This window comes from Leptopilina heterotoma, unplaced genomic scaffold (genome assembly GCF_015476425.1).
Source record: "Leptopilina heterotoma isolate Lh14 unplaced genomic scaffold, ASM1547642v1 Lhet_199, whole genome shotgun sequence".
Lineage (NCBI taxonomy): Eukaryota > Metazoa > Arthropoda > Insecta > Hymenoptera > Figitidae > Leptopilina > Leptopilina heterotoma.
Window position 1 is genome coordinate 287,114 of NW_025110915.1, and position 18,427 is coordinate 305,540.

The 18,427-nt window shown below is 27.1% G+C and overlaps 3 protein-coding genes across 3 annotated transcripts; all 3 read right to left on the bottom strand.

Annotated features, from left to right (window-relative positions):
- Window positions 1-4,301: 4,301 nt before the first annotated feature.
- LOC122501081 (chitin deacetylase 1-like) lies at window positions 4,302-4,777 on the bottom strand. The gene has a single exon (XM_043610344.1). It carries the CDS (start codon window positions 4,726-4,728, stop codon window positions 4,363-4,365), a length of 366 nt encoding a protein of 121 aa, XP_043466279.1. The 5' UTR covers window positions 4,729-4,777; the 3' UTR covers window positions 4,302-4,362.
- Window positions 4,778-5,090: 313 nt separating this feature from the next.
- Window positions 5,091-6,093, bottom strand: LOC122501085 (chitin deacetylase 1-like). The gene is made up of 3 exons (XM_043610350.1): window positions 6,039-6,093; window positions 5,563-5,884; window positions 5,091-5,394 (listed from the first exon to the last, which is right to left on the bottom strand). The coding sequence occupies exons 1-3, from the start codon at window positions 6,091-6,093 to the stop codon at window positions 5,091-5,093; spliced, it is 681 nt and encodes a 226-aa protein (XP_043466285.1).
- Window positions 6,094-7,622: 1,529 nt separating this feature from the next.
- Window positions 7,623-16,642, bottom strand: LOC122501076 (chitin deacetylase 1-like). Its single transcript, XM_043610325.1, has 5 exons — window positions 16,290-16,642; window positions 11,981-12,382; window positions 9,710-10,031; window positions 9,204-9,503; window positions 7,623-8,885 (listed from the first exon to the last, which is right to left on the bottom strand). Exons 1-5 carry the CDS (start codon window positions 16,363-16,365, stop codon window positions 8,357-8,359), a joined length of 1,629 nt encoding a protein of 542 aa, XP_043466260.1. The 5' UTR covers window positions 16,366-16,642; the 3' UTR covers window positions 7,623-8,356.
- Window positions 16,643-18,427: the final 1,785 nt, after the last annotated feature.

Below are 18,427 nucleotides of genomic sequence, written 5' to 3' on the forward strand. Positions count from 1 at the left end.
TATTTTCAAAAAATTTAATACAATTCTTGGCAAACTTTTCAATATGTTCAAAAAATAATAAAAATTTCACATAAATTTTATTATCTACAAATATTTTTATAAATTTCTTCGCAATCATTCAATTATTTTCATAAATAATAATATCTTTACTGGAATTCAATTAATTTCGTAAATAATAAAATTCTTTTTAGGAATTCAATTATTTCGAAGAATTTCATTAAAATTTTATAAATAATTAAATATTATTGAGATATTATTTTAAAAATTGTATTAAAAATAATTGTTTTTCTACCAAAAAAGTTTTATCAAAACTTTTAAAAAATATTTGGATTTCTGCTAAAATTTTGATATTTTTGAAAATAATTCTTGGGAAGAATTTTATTAAAATTTTCAAAAATATTTGAATTTCTGCTAAAATTTTGATATTTTTGAAATTAATTGAATTCTTGGGAAGAATTTTATTAAAATTTTCAAAAAATATTTGAATTTCTGCTAAAATTTTAATATTTTTGAAAATAATTTAATTCTTGGGAAGAATTTTATTAAGATTTTCGAAAATATTTGAATTTCTGAAAAGATTTTGATTATTTAACGTAAATATTAAAATTCTTGAGAAAAAATTTATTAAAATTTCTGAAAGAAATAATTGAAGATCCGCAAAGAATTTTGTTATTTTTAATGTATGCCAAGAATTATATTTAAAATTTTTTAAAAATAATTGAATTTCTGGGAATTTTTCACAAGAATTTAATTGTTTTTGAAAAATTATTCTTAAAAATATTATTAAAATTCATCGAAAGACTTTCATTTTTTAAAAATTTTTTGATAAAATTCTTTATGGGGATTAAATTTTAAGAAACTTTCAGTTATTAAATAAATTATTTATTTTTATTTTTAAATAATTGAATTTTCGTAGAATTTTTTAACAAAAATTGATTTAATAATGAATTTCAGTTAAAATTTTAGATTTTGAAAAAGTTTCAGATTAAAATCTTTGAAAATTTGAATTTTTCATACTTTTAACTGACAATTTTGTAGAATTAATTTTTTTTGAGAAACTTTAATATTGAAGATTTTTTTTAAGTTATTTAAAGTTTTTATTTTCTAATATATATATTTAATTGAAGAATTTACGAATAATTGAAATTTTGTAAAATTGAATTGTAAACAAATGAATTTGAAAATTCTTAAAGAACTTTTTCAAAAATTATTTAAAATAATGGATTTTTAGATGTTTAGTTAAAAACACGAAAAAAAATTCAATTATGTAGAAGTTTCAAATTATTGCAAAAATTCAATTATTTTCAAGAGTAATAGTATTTTTCGTAAAAATTAAATATTGTTCAAAAGTAATAAAATTCTTCTTAGGGATTTAATTATAGTTAATATTTGATATTTTAATATTTATTATTTTTTATTTAATATTTATATTATATTAAACCTTATTATTAATCTATTATATAATAAATACTAAATTTTAATTTATCGATATCTTCTCTGAAAAAATTTGTACTCGCAATAAATTCGGAATTCTTTTCTCTTGTGGTTTAGAAAAAAGTATTGAAAAAAAAATAATTTTTAAGAATTAATAATGCACAGAGCTCTCGCTTTTTTTACCAAGTTTCGTGACTTTGATCATAAAAGTTGAGAATGTAATGAGGAAATCGACTCTAATTGGATAGAATGTGAACATGTAAACATACTTTTTCATTGATATAACATGCGAAAATTTATGTTTTACGACTCTTCTTATGATTGGTCCCGACAATTTTTGGAACTTTATTGCCCATCTTTTAGAATTTAACATAAAATGTAATGATAATATGCAAATTTTACTCTACCTCCTAAAACAAATAATTGTCGAAAATTTAACTATTTTTACGATAGTTAGCAAAAAATTAAACATTTAAAAAAAAGTATTTTTTAATTTTTTTAAAGTATTTTATACTACAAGTAGTATCAATAATTTAATTCAATTGTTTCAATATATTTAATTTCATTTAGTAATAATAATAATAATAATAATTTAAATAATAATTTAAATAATAATTAAAATTAATAATTTTTCGAAACTAATATTAAAATTCAAATATAAAAACACGCGTACGAAATAATTATTATAATGATAGCAATAATAACTATAATAATTATAATAAAATAATTCCAAATTAGTGAATTATATATCAAATTCACGTTCACGCGACTGTAAAGGAGAAAGTTTTTTTCAAAATTTCTAATTTTGGAATACCAAATTAAAAAATAAATCTTTTTCATTAGAATTCAAAGAAAGTTTTTTTTCGAATACTATAGTGATTACATTTTTATGGACAGAAAGCTTAATTTTTTCAATTTTGTTTTAAGAGAATACAACATTTTAATTTATGAATTCAAGGTATAATAAAAAAAATGAAAATTGACAATTTACTAATTTTGTATTCTTGGAAAATAAAATTGATAATCCATGCTTATAATATACCTACGTCGATGACCCAGTGAGTACTTAACTTTAAAGAGACACGAGATTGTTGCGTGTATATCATTAAAGGTCAGATGGAGACAATCTTTCAATGTATCGAATGTCGATAATTCGATTCGAATAAGAAAGTCTCCATAGTCATTCTTCAGTGTCGACTAAGTCAAAAGAATGCAAACGTGTTTTCCCCAATGACCCCCCCCCTCCCACCTCTTCCCTTCTTCTTGTTTTTATCATCAAAACTTCTGTAATTTAAGTAAAAAAAACTCTTTTTGAATATAAAATCAAACAAAGGGAAATATTTGCTTATTATTATTTTTCTTAGTAATTTATTTGTTATAATAAGATTTAATGAAAAATATTCTTTAAGAAAAAGGACGGATTTGATTCTAAGAATATTAAAATATTTATGTGTAAAAAAACATCTTTTTGTCAAATTAAAAATACAAAACACCTTTTTTTATTAAATAAATTTTGTTTGATTCAAATAAAAATTTTATTCGTCTTATTAAAATTTGACTTTAAAAGAAATAAAAAAAGGCTCTGTGACAAATATACCTTTATAATGGACGATAATTATAATTATAATATTAATAATAATAAAATACTAATAATAATAGAAAGAGTATTTTAGAATAATTTTCTCGTTTTTTAATTTCTTATTTATAAACTTGGTTTTTAATTATTCAAATAACAGATGAGAATTTTGTGTGCATTTAATCTCAAATGTTAATAACCTTGCAATTAATTAACAAACCGGAAGCTGAGCTCCTTCCGAGTGCTTTATTCTGCCGTTGCGCGAGAATACAAAATACCTTCATTCATATTCCTCACTGTTCAGACAATGTTGGAGATGCTGTGGCTTCACTTCTTCTTGCCACAGCTTTAATAATTATTATTACCCCCCAAGGAACAATAGAAGTAACGATTTTGTCATCGCCTCTATAGAATGAATATCATTACACAATACAATAAATTGCATCTTTTCAATTTTCATTACAAGATATATAGCTCTGTCAATTCATTAAATTGCAAACGACAGCGAAATTTCTCCACGAAGTGTTTTCTTTTTTTCCATAAAACGTAATTTTTGAATTTGAAATGATAAATGAAGAAAATCCATTTCTTATAATAATTAATTAATATACTAGCAACAATTCGCAGGTTTACGTGCGCGGCTGACTTCTCCCTCACATTTTTAAATAAATTTAGCAATTTTCAAAATAAAAGAACGTAAAAATTTTTAAAACAAATTTTTTTAAAAAATAAAATATGAATTGGAATATCTATATAGTTTTAATATATTATTATAATTATAATAATCATATATTCTGACAGGGAATTTAGGGAAAAGTTATTAATTTTTATTAAAAGTACTTAAAAAATTAAATTTTTATAATTCATAAGAAAATTCTGAATTTTTGTGTCTTTTTTGTGTTTGACTCATGAACTATAAAATTGCCACGAATTCTAATACAAAACCTTCCAATTTTTTTAATTTCTGACAAAAATTTCTTTTTAAATAACTTAAATCTTGAAAAACTATCATAAAATAAATAAATTGTTTAATGAATAATTTTACTTAAGTATTTCAAAATTAATTCAATTTCAAAGCAGTTGCGTTTACAATTTTCATACATAAATGAACTTCAAACAGTTTCAATTTGAAATTTTATAAAATTTCAATGTTGAATGAATTTTATTAGAATAAAGAATAAAGAATACGGAGATTAATATAGTTAATTAGTTTATGTAGTAAATTATTTTATAATAATATAGTGAATTAGTTTATAATAATTAGTAAATTAGTAAATAGAAGAAAAAGAATAATGCTAATTATTATCAAATGGCAACGACAATAAAAACAAAACCCAACAAGTTGGTGAACCTTACACAACACACTTGTCACGCCATGATTCGAAACTCTTTGATTCACTCACTGTTTGTGGATTTTGGATCCATTTAATAGCTTGGGTCATTGTTACGAAGTAGACGTCATTGTAATTTTCTAAAACTTCATCCACCCAGTAGACGAATGCGTCGAAAAATTCGGGATTGTTCTTTAACCAAGTGGTGTGGAAATGAAGACCCAATGGTGCTTTATTTTGATTGTAGTGCCTATCAAAGTTGTGAATTAGGACATTGTAGAATTGATCAGCGATGAGAATGTTGCTGCACGAATCGACCATACCACAACCGGGGAGATATTCATCATTTGATGGATCTTCTCTTGGATCCAGTTCGTTCATTACCATCTCCCACACTGCATGGGATCTGCAAAAAAAGAAGGTGAATTTTAGAGAAATCAATTGGCCTTCTATTCTAAATGAAATGAAATGCTAAAGCAACAATATTTAGGGCCGATTTCACCAACACCGATTAAAAGTTAATCAATGATTAAATCATCAATTAACCAATCAGAAGCCTTTAAACTGTCTTTAATCATTGATTAACTTTTAATCGGAAGTTGGTGAAACTGGCTCTTAGCATCAATTGATGCTAAAAATTATATTTAGCATCAATTGATGCTAAAAATTGTTGCTTTAGCATTTTATTTAAAATCAGCTTTTAAAAGTAGTCTTTGGCAAAGAGAATTATTGGTTTGAGAGAAAAAATCTTACCCGGTGGGACAGTTTTGCAAATCTCCGTGACAACTATGAGGCATTCTGAAGTGCATAGTGTATGGCCACAATGGAGGATTGTTGAGCGTCGAAGTAATTGAGGAATCATAGAAGAACTTCTGCTCCTCCATCATTCTGAATTGATGATTACCACCAATTCGAAGATTCGGTGCACGTAGACCACCAATACTGTTTTCGGGTAAATTAGCATACTTCTCAATAATTTTCCTCATTTCCGCCATTTCTTTTCCCCAGTTATCAACAGTTGTATCCGACCATAATGTCTCGTCATCATTGTGCCTAAACAATCATAAAAGTCGAAATCTTTCTTCGTAATAAAAGGAAGAAATAAATATCTGATTTTAGAAAATTAAAAGCAGATTCCTCTTTTCTATTATCTTACAGAGAAAGTAAAATATTCTTTAGAGACAACAAAATTAAGTTAAAAATCCTTGTATTGTCGCTTACGAAATGGAGCGCACTGCAATTTCGTGGCCCTTTTTGTGCATTTCCTTTATGGCGGAGTAATCACTATATTTGTTCGAGACAAAGAATGTTGCCTTGATATCACACCCATTTGGATTACGACGTTTGCCGTTGAATATTTCCTTGTAGAGGTCAATATTGTTGTTATCAATGGCATCATCGAATGTGATAGTGATCATTTGGGGTATGTTATTGGATGGAAGATTGCCTGGTATTGTTGTACCAGCCTCGGAGCAGAAGCAATCGGGCAAAACGCAAACTGCTGGATCGCAAGGTGGTGCTCGATTTGGATCATTGTCCATATCTGAAGTAGATGGACAAAATTCGTTGCAATAAGTAATTAATGATATTCTAGTCCTATTCTAGTCCTTACAAAGATCTTCGCTCACATCATCCTTAATATCATCTTAAAAATTTGTGTTTTTTGGAAATTTTGTATTTTTGTTTTATTTACTTACCGGCGAAGGTGAACGCGACTGAGACAAGAAGAAGTAGCAACGTGAACTTCGACATATTTGAAAGAAGAAAAGAACAATTTAAAAAAAATTTTAATGTTAGGGATGACGGACCCTCAGATTTTTTGGCACCGTTTTTAAAGGACTGGTTGTGGCGTCCCATTAACTGGGCCTTATATAGACTCCTACACAAATACTTTGCTTATGTTACTGTCAAAACCGGACATTGTAAAAATTTAATTAATTTCTTTTCATTAAAAATAGACAGTGTTCTTTTGTCAATACTAAATACTAATGATCATTTCCATGAAAAAACGGTCATTTTGTGTCCATACGTCAATATATGATTCAATGTCTGTATCTTTTTTTCTAACTATTATAAAAGTAAATTTTGTTTTCTAAATGATGCTTTAAAAAATATAAGAAATTGGACAATTTAAATTTTATAGCATAATGTATCAAAGATACAAGATACTATTATTTATTTATTTTTTTTATAAGATACTATTTTTAATGTCGTGACGCATGGACAGAAATTTAATTTTTCTCGTGAATATGCCCTAATGTTGACTAATGCGGTTCTGGTAATTCTAGAATTTACTATTATTTTGTAATTAATTTTGTAATTAAATAAATCAATATCTTTTTATAAATGGGTCAAAAAATGTTCAAAGTAAAGTCAATTGAAGTGTTTTAGAACATTCTATAAGCTGATTGTAATAACTTATCATTTACACAAAAGTTTTTAACTAAAACTTCGAAAAACTTTAATTTTTCACTTATTTCGATCACATATTGCAAAGTTTTTCGTATTTGACCAAAATGCATTGCCTTTGTCAGAAATTAAAGATGGATAAAAGTGCTTTAATTTGTGATAATTGCGAATTTTTTTGAACAACTTTTAATAATGCCAGTGTACCCATCCGCCCGTATCAGAAAATCAAAAATTTGAAAATGGTCAAAAATAAAAATTCATAACTCGGAATGTTTTTGACAAAAATTCTTTGACTTGGATCAGAAATTAAAGAGGGTTAAAAGCTCTATATTTTGTGACAATTGCGAATTCTTTGGTGATTCTTGAAAAATTCTCAACTCGGAATATTTTCGACCAAAATTCATTGCCTTCGTCAGAAATTAAAGAGAGATAAAAGCGCATTAATTTGTGACCATTGCAAATTCTTTTGGTGAACTTTAAATAGCTAGCGTTCAATCAAAAAGTCCTCAACTGAATTTAAAAAAATGTATTAACCACCCAAAAAGTAGTTAAAAGAACTAAGAATGTCGTTGGTGCCATCATATTTTATTTTGATACCCATATTTGTTTTAACTTCAATAACCCTTCTCATTTCGTTAAATGTGCAATTAGTACCTATTTAAATAAAAATTCTATAGTTTATTTTAGTTAAATCTAGTTTTGACTAGTAAAAAGTAAAAAAGAAATTTCATTACTCTGTAAATAACTAATTTTTATCACATAGTAATAAAGTAATTATAGAAAATGATAAAAATAAAATCAGTCGAAACGTAAAGATAAATTTAAAAATAATCCCTCTCTTGAAATGGAAAATGGAGAAATAACGAAAAAGATAAATTTTTAAAAGTCTTTTATTTTAAAGATCTGTCGCTTTCTCTTCAGAACAATTTGATGTCGCTTATTTTATATAAAATATACATACACATTTATATTTATATTTTTTGGTCGACCCTTAGAAAAATAAGGGCGCCCCTCGGGAAGATTTGGCGGTTTGCTGAGAGAGAAGGGAATTTAATGGAGAGGATAGGACAAGGATTAAGGAAACAAGGATACATCAATAATATATATATATTAAAAAAAACAAAAAAAAAAAAAACAACGACTAATCACTTTTGGAAAAAAAAGGGAAACGAGGTTCTATATATTACATACATCGAGTCTCACTTGCGGATCACACAAGTCCGCCACTTTCTCTCCTATTTTTTTTTCTTCTTTTTCTTTTATTGTTTTCTAATAAAGAGATTCTTCTCGCATCTTTCCCCTCATATTATAAAGGCGAAAAATACTGCTCTTCGTCAGGCGAAGATAACATTTTTAGAAAAAAAAAACAAAACATTTCGCGATTCAATCGTACTTCTACATTACAATATATTTATATAATTTAAAACGAAAATTTGTATGTCTCCATAATTGACTTTAGGAGACAGAGCTACATTTTGACGATCATTGCAAAAAAAGTTGATTTTTTTTTTCTAAATATGCTTCGTTCGCTTTTTTTTTTTTTTTTTTTTTTGAAGTGAAAATAAATGAAACTGACTTAGAAGAGTGAGGAACGGTATTATTGAGATTAGAAGAAACCGTCTCCGGTGGGATCATTGATCCATGGATAATTATTGGGACAGCGAATGCAAGTTTGAAGATTAATGGTCTCTCCGGGGACTTCCTTGGATGTCAATTTACAGGTGTGTGGTACCCAACATGCTGGTGGACCTTCGACAACACACTTGTCACGCCATGATTCAAAGTTCTTTGATTCGGTGACTGTTTGTGGATTTTGGATCCATTGGATTACTTGGGTCATTGTTACGAAGTAGACGTCATTGTGATTGGCGGAAATCTCATCGATCCAGTAGAGGAAGGCGTCGAGAAATTCGGGATTGTTCTTTAACCAGGCGGCGTGGAAATAGAGACCCAATGGTGCTCGATTTTGTTCGTAGTGCCTGTCAAAGTTGTGATTTAGGAAATTGTAGAATTGATCACCGGTGAGAATGTTGCTGCATGAATCGACCATGGCGCAACCGGGGAGATATTCATCATTCGCTGGATCTTCTCTTCGGTCCAGTTCGTTCATTACCATCTCCCAGACTGCGTGGGATCTGTAAGAAAAAGTTTATTTTTGGATTAGAAAAGAAGGATATTGGTTGTAGTTATCTGTTGATAGTAGGAAACTGTGAAGGGTGTTTTAGACAACATTTCTGTGAATAGTTTCCTCTCTTGTGAAATAGTTTATGGCTAAAGGTTCCAATAGCGTTTGGAACGCTTTTGGAACCTTTAGCCATAAACTATTTCCAAAAACTTAACGAGAATATTAAAAATTGCAGATTAAAGATTAAAAATTAAGAGATTAGGAATTATGAATCGAAAAAATGTGTGTGACGAAAAGAATTATCGAATTGGTTAGAAAAAACTCTTACCTGGTGGGACAGTGTTGCAAATTTCCGTGACAACGATGAGGCATTCTGAAGTACATGGTGTATGGCCACAATGGAGGATTGTTGAGCGCCGAAGTAATTGTGGAGTCATACAAGAAAGCTTGCTCTTCCATCATTGTGAATTGATTATTACCACCAACTCGAAGATACGGTGCACGAACACCAACAACACTGTTGTCGGTTAGATTAGCGTATTTCTCAATAATCACCCTCATTCCAGCCATCTCCTTTGCCCAATCATCAACAGTTGCATCCGACCAGAATCTCTCGTCATCATTGTGCCTAAACAATCACAAAAAAAGGAAATGAAATCTTGTTTCTTCTTTTCTGTTTCTTTAGAGAAAACAGTTTCTTCAAAAAAATGTTTTCTTTGTACAAAATATTCTCTTTGTACAAAAATATTTTCTTTGCACAAAATATTTTATTTGGAGAAAATATTTTCTTGAAAGAAAAGAAGATTTGGTGTTAAAAATGAATGTATTGCTTACGAAATGGAATGCACAGCGATTTCGTGTCCCTTTCGGTGCATTTCCTGTACGGCGGAGTAATTGGTGTATTTGTGTGAGACAAAGAATGTTGCCTTGATATCACAACCGTTTGGATTGCGACGTTTGCCGTTGAATATTTCCTTGTAGAGGCCAATATTGTTGTTATTAATGGCATCGTCGAATGTGATGGTGATCATTTGGGGTACGTCTTTGTGTGGTAGATCGCCAGGTATTGTTGTACCATCCTCGGAGCAGAAGCAATCGGGCAAAACGCAAACAGCTGGATCGCAAGGTGGTGCTCGATTTGGATCATTGTCCATATCTGCAGTGGATGGACAAAATTCGTTGCGATAAGTGATTAATGTTCAACTTTATTTGAATATATTTATAGATTAACCAGGAACTTGTGCTCTCAGGTTGCTACATAAATTTTCCTAAACTTTATTGCTAACAATTCGCAAATTAATGGTTCGAAAGAAGCATCAGAATTTTTAAAGTTGCTTCTTACCAAATAAGGAAAATTTAGAATTATCTGATTCTAAATTTTGTGATTTAGTGATTCAGAATCAGTCGGTGATTTCAGCTAAAAGAAGAGAGTTCTAATAAGAGAAGCAAGTTCTGATAAGTAAAATGATAAAGATAAGGTGAAAATCAGTTAACAGAAGATTGGTTCTGTTGGCATCAAAAGTTTGTTAACCGAGAATCAAGATTTGTTAGCTAACAATGAGTGATTATGAAATTAATTATGAATCATGCATTCATTATGGAAGTATGCATCAAAATGTTTTTAGCAAAAATTCTTAGATGAGTTAAAGTTTATTCACTGTGAATTAAATTATATTTTACTTTGAGGATTTTTAATTTTTAAATTATAAAAATTACAAAATCAAGTCCCGATGCTGTTAAATATCATCAATTATTGAAAGATCAGTTATTAAAAATTAAAATCAAACTTAAAAGTAATGAAAGATCAAATTATGTTAATTGAAACAAACTAATAAGAAAGAATTAATGAAGGATCAAATCTTATTTATGAAAGTTCAAACTATATCAATGGAGGCAAACTGATTAAATTAAATTTTATAGATTGCCTCAATGAAATTTGAGATTTAATGAAGAAATGTTCGATACTGATTTTGAGCTAAAACAGCAATTTTTGCGACTTCCAAGCTAATGAAAGTTGAAAATAATTAAAAGTTAAAAATTGATGAATGTTAAAAATAAAAAATTAAAGAAACTTTAAAATTGATGAGAGTTCAAATTTAAAGAAACTTCAAAATTGATGAAAGTTCAAAATTGATGCCAGTTCCAAACTAATGAAAGTTTAAAATTAATGAAAGTTCAAAACTAATGGAAGTTGAGAACTAAAGAAAGTTTAAAACTAATGAAAGTTAAAGCCTAATTAAAGAAAGTTTTATAGATAGATAATAAAAGATCAGATCCAAGTATTTAAAAATTGAAGTAGGTCATTGGAATATAAATGTCAGTCGGTCAAGACGTTCAATTCGAACTTTCAGCTGGAGAATGATTTTTGAAAATTGAAGAGATCTAAGAAAAGTTCAAAGTTAATCGATTGATGATCATAGTTATCAAGGAAAGATCATATTTAATCGGAAAAATGAGGTCGAATTGATTAAAAATAAATATCGATCATCGAAAAATCACTCAGTCGATCGAACGACACTCAGAGTCTCGCAGAAGTTGTCACTTCATCATGAATTTTTTTTAATAAAAGTATTCTAATTAATTTTTCTAATAAAATTTTTCTACTAATCATTAAAAGAAACCTTGCTAATTGAATGGCGTTGTGCTAAACAAAAAAAATTCAGTCTCTGAATTTTTTCTGTTAAAAAAAGTTAAAGCTACTAAAAAATCAGAGCTACTAAAAATATCGAATCTATTAAAAAAATTACATCTGTTAAAAAAAGTTGGGGCCACTAAAAAAATCGGAGTTTCAAAAGCAATCGAATTTATAAAAAAAAATTTATCTGTTTAAAAAAGTTGGAGATATTAAAAAAAATCTGAGCTACTGAAAAGAGTCAAATTTGTTAAAAAAGTGGAATCTATAGAAAAATCTTTAGAAAAAAATTCGCATCTATTAAAAAAAATCGAAGCTACTTAACGAAAGGTCAAACGATAATTGAACCATCGATCTGATTGATTGTTAATATTTTTTCCAAATTATTTAAAAAAAAAACACAGAACTAATGATTCAAGAAAAGAATAATATTTTTTTTCAATCACATTTTGCACTTTTTTTCGGCTACTCACCGCAAATATTTTCATCGGATCCATCGGTACAATCCTTTTCGCCATTGCAGAATAGTCCCCGCTCGATGCAATCCTGATTTCCACAGGCGAGCTGACCTTCCGGACAAAGTGGCTCCTCAGTGTAGAGAAGGGGCTTGGCCTTCCGCTCTTTGTTCGTTGATTTGCAATTATGCACTGCATCCTTCCAATCGCACGTCTGTTTGTCGATGTCAAAATATAATCCCGCGGGACACCTCAAAGCTTGAATTCCGGAACTGGTGCATTGAATAACATCGCGGCAATTGTCACCCTCACCTGTCTGAAGTCGGAACCATTCACCTGCGTCCTTGTCCTTACAAAATTCCTCCTTCACATTATCCTTCTTATCGTCCTGTCGCTTCCATCGACTCAATATTTTTCCCTCTGAAATTGTTTTACGATTCGTCGCGATTTTAGTTTTTTTGCTTCTTTCTTTTTTTTTTGTTTTTGATTAAAAATAAGGGAAATTCTTTTCGGGTTTTTATTTAGTAATAATCTTTAAATTGTACTTTAAATTTATTTCGGAATTTTTACATTTTTATTTTCACAGGTTTTGTAAAGATATTCAAATTGAGACAAAAAAACGAATCAAAATGTTGCTTCGCAACACTTTTGATTCGTTTTTTTGTCTCAATTTGAAATCCTTTGTTGTTTTAGGAATTTTATGTTTATAGTTTAATTTAGAAATTCTATATTTTTACTTCGAAATATTTTTATTTTCCAATATTTTCACTGACAAATATTTTTAGTTTAAAATATTTTTACTTTACAGTATTTTGACTTTAAAATATTTTTAGTGCGAAATATTTTTACTTAAAAAAAATTTTTAGTGTAAAATAATTTTACTTCAGAGAATTTTTACTTTAATATATTTTTACTCAAAAATATTTTTACTTTAGAGTATTTTTACTTAAAAATATTTTTACTTTAGAATATTTTAACTTTAAAATATTTCCACTCTAAAATACTTTTAGTTCAAAAATATTTTTACTTCAGGATATTTTTACTTTAAAATATTTCCATTATAAAATATTTCTGGATGAAAATATTTTTTACTTAAAAGTTTTTTTACTGAATTTATTTTGAATCTAAATATATTTTTACTGTAAAAAAATAATTCGGACCCTTTTATTTCTAAGTAAGAATTCTTTATTCTTAAATTACAAATACAATTTTTACTGTAAAAAAATAATCCCGACCCTTTTATTTCTAAATAAGAATTCTTTATTCTTAAATTAGGAATACAATTTTTGTTATTCAATAGGAATAGAATTTTCATTCTAAAAATTGTGTCTCTGATTTAAGAATAAGTGACAAATGTTATTTTGAAACAAAATCGTCTGAATTTTGTTTATTAATTCGATGTTAGAGAAGAATTTTTCTTCCACATGAATTTTTTTCTCTTTGCTCAAGTGAAAATTTGGACCAAATTTTTTGTACTATTTTGAATCGAGTTCAACTTCTTGAATATTTTAGTAAAACATTTGCTCGTTATAAGTATATTTTTGAATGAAAATTCCTAAGAAAACAAACGCCTTGAATAAAAATAAAAATTTTAAATTTTGAAAGTTGAATTTTAAAACCCAAAAATCGAAATTTTTAAGTCTAAAAACAATGGAAAATTTAAAATTCTAATCACTAAAAAATGTCATTAATTAAAAACTTTATATAGAATTCCAATGAAAATTTTTGAAGAAAATTAAGTGAATTAAATTCATTAGTTTTAATAAATAAATAAATTTCGATGAAGATATTGAAGAAAATTAAGAAATTTAAGTAATTAACGAGTCAAGAAGAGTAATTAATTAATTAATTAATTAATTAAGAGAAATGAATCCTCCCCGGTTAGAAATTTTCAATCTACTTTCACCAATGAGTGGTTTTTTTTCAGTCCCAGTTTTCCACAAACCTAAAAATTACATCTCAGTTTCATTTCGCTAAGAGAACATGAATGTTTGTGTATATTTATATATGTGAGGTGGTCGGGTATACCAGTCACGCGTAACCCTTTAATTTTGTTTTTCGTCTTGCAGTATAGTGACGAGCGGGGAAAGTTGTCCCCACCGTCTTCGGGTGCCCGGCGGAATGACGTCATCCTCTATCCGGGACCACAACCAGATTCTTTATACTTTCACCCTCTAATCTCTTATGCAACTGTCGTCGCACTCTTGTATTTAAAGTTACAAAAAAAAAATAATAATAATTAATAATCGTGTCAGAAAAATGGAGCAAATACTTCTTTTTGATTGACGATACAAAGTTTCCAAATATTTTTTATTTTATTCGAGATATTATTTATTTTTTATTTATTATTTTATACGAAATAATATTATAAATATGCATTACAGTGAAAAAAATTTATTTGATTCAAGTAAATTTTATTTAACTCAAATAAAAATTATTTGATTTACATGTAAATATTTATTTGATAATGGACAAGTAATCGTTTACTTTGAATCAAATAAATTTTTTCTCAGTGTACAAATATAGTATTATAAATTATAATATTATAAATATAATATTATAAAAGTAATATTATAAATATAATATTAAAAATATAATTTTGACTTTTTTGTGGCCACAAAGGCCAACGGCCACAGAAAAGTCAAAATTATTATTTATCCAATTAAGGTCCTTTAAAATAAATTAAAATTATAAATGAAATATTATAAACATAATATAATTATATAAACAAATGTTTTTATAATAATTATATATTATAAATATATTTTTTTATACTTTTACTATTTTTTGCATTTGTTGAATTGGAAAATTTTTTTTCTACAAAATTTTTTCAATCTTATCCTGATATTTGAAGAAAAATTTTGAAAAACGATTCTACAAAAGTTAACTTCTGGCTTTTGACAATTTTCTCAGTTTTTGTTATTAAAGTTCTTTAATTTTCCCTTTTTTGCTCTCAAATTTTAATTTTTTGGGTTTTAAATTTGATATTTAGATTTTTTCCACGTTTCGAAAATTTCGTATGATTTTAGTAAAAATTTTAAATTTTATAACCGGATGTAAATTTAGCGCTTCAATATCAATCTTCTTTTCGGTTTTGCGCGGAAAAATTTCAAAAATTCTTGACTTTTTTTTTATTCGTAAAAAAACGTTTGCTAGTATTTACGTCATTTTTGTATTTTCTTTCTATTATATTTTATTTTTTAACCCGTTGTAAATTTCGCCTATTTAATTAGTATTCTTTTTTTTTGTTTCTGCCCGGAAAAACTAAAAAAAGTACCTAGTTTAATTTTTTTCGAAAAAATGTATTTAATTTTTGTTTTCTATTTTTTTCCGTATTATTTTACAAAGTGGATTGAATTTCACTTTTCCATATGACTAACCGTTTTCTTTTTGGGTTTGCCCGGAAAAAAATTAGAGGCAATTTTTATTTGAAAAAAAACTTTTACTTGTATTTAACAAATTTTGGAATCCTTTACATTTTTGTTGTTTTATTTTACAAACCGGATGAAGTTTCACGTTTTAATTACAGTTTTCTTTTTTTCGGTTTTGCCCGGAAAAATTAAAAATTTTTTTTTTAAAATCCTTTACTTAATGAATTTTTGTTTTCTATTCTTCGGCTATTTTTTTACAACCTGGATTAAATTTCACCTTTCTATGTAAGTCTCAATTTTTTTTCGTTTCTGCCCGGAAAAACGAAAAAAAGTAGTTTACTTTTTTTTTTCGAAAACACGTTTAGTTGTATTTATCTAAGTTCTGTTTGACATTTTTTCTCCTGCAACACTTTATGAACCGGATTCAATTTCACGTTTCAGTTTCAACTTTGTTTTTCATGTTTGCCCGAAAAAATCAAAAAAGCGTAAAATAATTTTTATTCGCAACAATTTTTACTAATATTTACCCATTTTTACTATTCTATTTTTTAATTTTCGCTCTATTCTAATTACTTTTTTCTGCAATCGGCGAAAGGACGTTTTCTATTTGTAAGACCGTTCAGTGTTTAATAAAAAAATATTTTTTCCACTGTTTTTTCAAAAATTTTTTCAAAATTTGACAAATCTTTTTACGTAGGTATGTGGAAATATATTTCTTGCCAGCTTTGCACTATTTTTTAAATATTAAGCGATATTTAAATATTAAATAATATTTAATTAAATATTTAATGAAATATTTAAATATTAAATAATATTTTTAATTTTTCGATTATAATGCTTTTCAGCCTTTTTTCATTTCTCTCTTTTGAGAAAATAGAATTCATTTTCCATTCGGTAGGAAAAAAAAAAATTTTTTTTTTATACCAGCGCACACTAGTTTTTTAGTATTTACTCACCGGCAAGGGTGAACGCGACTGCTACAAAAAGAAGTAGCAACGTGAACTTGGGCATATTCCTCACCCTCACCCGCATCTCACGGGATATTTGTTATCCTTTAAAGGCGACCCCGTCGTTTTCAAAGTACGGTCACTCTTTCGCGGCACGGAAGCAATGTGGAAAGGGAAAATCACACTTAAATTTACTTCCTGGGGGAATTTAAAAGGAGGCGATCGCGCGCGATTGCGCCTGCGCGATTTCAAGGAAGAAAAAAACAATTTTAAGAAAAAAAATTTTTTTTTTTTGTCAGGGATTACGGACCTTCAGACTTTTGGTACCGTTTTCAAAGGACTGGCTGAGGCGCCCCATTCACTGGGCCTTATATTGCCACCTCCACAAACGTCCCATGAACGGTCCCCACTTTATATATATATATGTATATATAAATGTATATATGTATATATATATAGTGAATATACTGTCTATGAAGACTCCTCAGGAACGTAACGTGACCATTTCGAACCAGGATACTTTCTTTGATTCTGGTGGTTTCATCCGAAAGGCACCTTTGGAATCACATTCGTTAACTTTTAGGTGAAGGAGGGAATGAAAAGGTGTGAGTGTGGGTGCTAAGACGGCAGGCTGCTGATGACCTTGCTGATTAAACTTTCCGACAGGAATGCTATATTGTATGGACGTAACATTTTCACATTCAAGTGAAATGTCACTCTGTTTCGAGGAATTTTCGATTTTCATTATAATATACTGTTTATATGTGTTGACATGTTTTCACTTTCTTATTTCTGAACTTGTCGAAATTGGTTTTGATACTATTTTTAATTAGAGGATGAGTTCATTCAATTGGAAAAGAATTTTTGGTCGAATTTTTTATTTTAGTTGAAGAAAAATAGTTTTCTGCTTCCAATTTCTTGTTGTTTTGTTTCTGTTCATATTCTTTCTTCTATTTAGCATCTTTTTTCTGCTCTTGTTCATAGATTTTCAGGGTTGCCACAAAAAAATTAATTTTCTTTTTTCCTCACTTTTCCCTCATTTTCAGAAAAAATTTTGACTTTTTCCCTGACCCTGAAAATTATTCTGATTCACTCGAAAAATTATTAGATTTTCAAAAAAAATGTTGTTATTACATTTATTTACAAATTTCTTCAAAAGTAAAATTATTCAAAAACATCAATAACTTTCTTTTTTAAATAGATATTTAATCGTTACCTATTAGTTTTCTATAGGAATTAAGATTTTCAAATTCAATCCTTCTGAAATTCAATAAATTTTCAGAATAATATTATAAAACATAAAGAAATCGATTACTCCGAGTCTTCGACTCGGAGTGATCGATTTCTTCATGTTTTATAATTAATTTGAGATGACAGAGTGATAAAATCATTATTTTATATCGTCAGAATATTGTGACTATAAATTCGAATTTTCAAAGATTTTAATTTGAACCATTTTTAAAATTCAATTCTTTCTAAAAATATTCACGCAAAAATGCATTTAATTTTCATTTATAATTTAAAATTTTAAGTGAAATTCATTTTTTAATCAATTTTTATTAGAAAATTTTCCGTGAATTCAATTATTTAAATACAAAAATAAATAATTTATTAAATAATTGAATATTTCTTAAAATTGAATTTAAAGAAGAATCTTATCAAAACTTTTTAAAAATAATTCAAATTCTTTCGGCAAATTTAAAAAAAAATTTAAAGAATAAATGCAATTTTCTATCATTTTATTTAAAATTGTACAAAAAAAATTGAAATTCTGCGATAAGTTTTGTTATTTATAAAAATAATTGAATTCTTGCAACAAATTTTATTTAAAATTTTTGAAATAATTGAATTCTTGTAAAGAATTTTATTTGTGAAAATAATTGAATTCCGGAGAAAAATATTATTATTTATGAAAATAATTAATTTCTTGTGAAGAATTTTATTCAAATTTTTTTAAATAATTGAATTTTCGAGAAAAATTTTATTATTTATGAAAATAATTGATTTCTTGTGAAGAATTTTATTCAAATTTTTTTTAAATAATTGAATTCTTATAAAAAAATGTATTATTTGTGAAAATAATTGAATTCTTAAGAAGAATTATATTGGAAATAATTGAATTGTATAGGGAAATTTGATTAAAATTG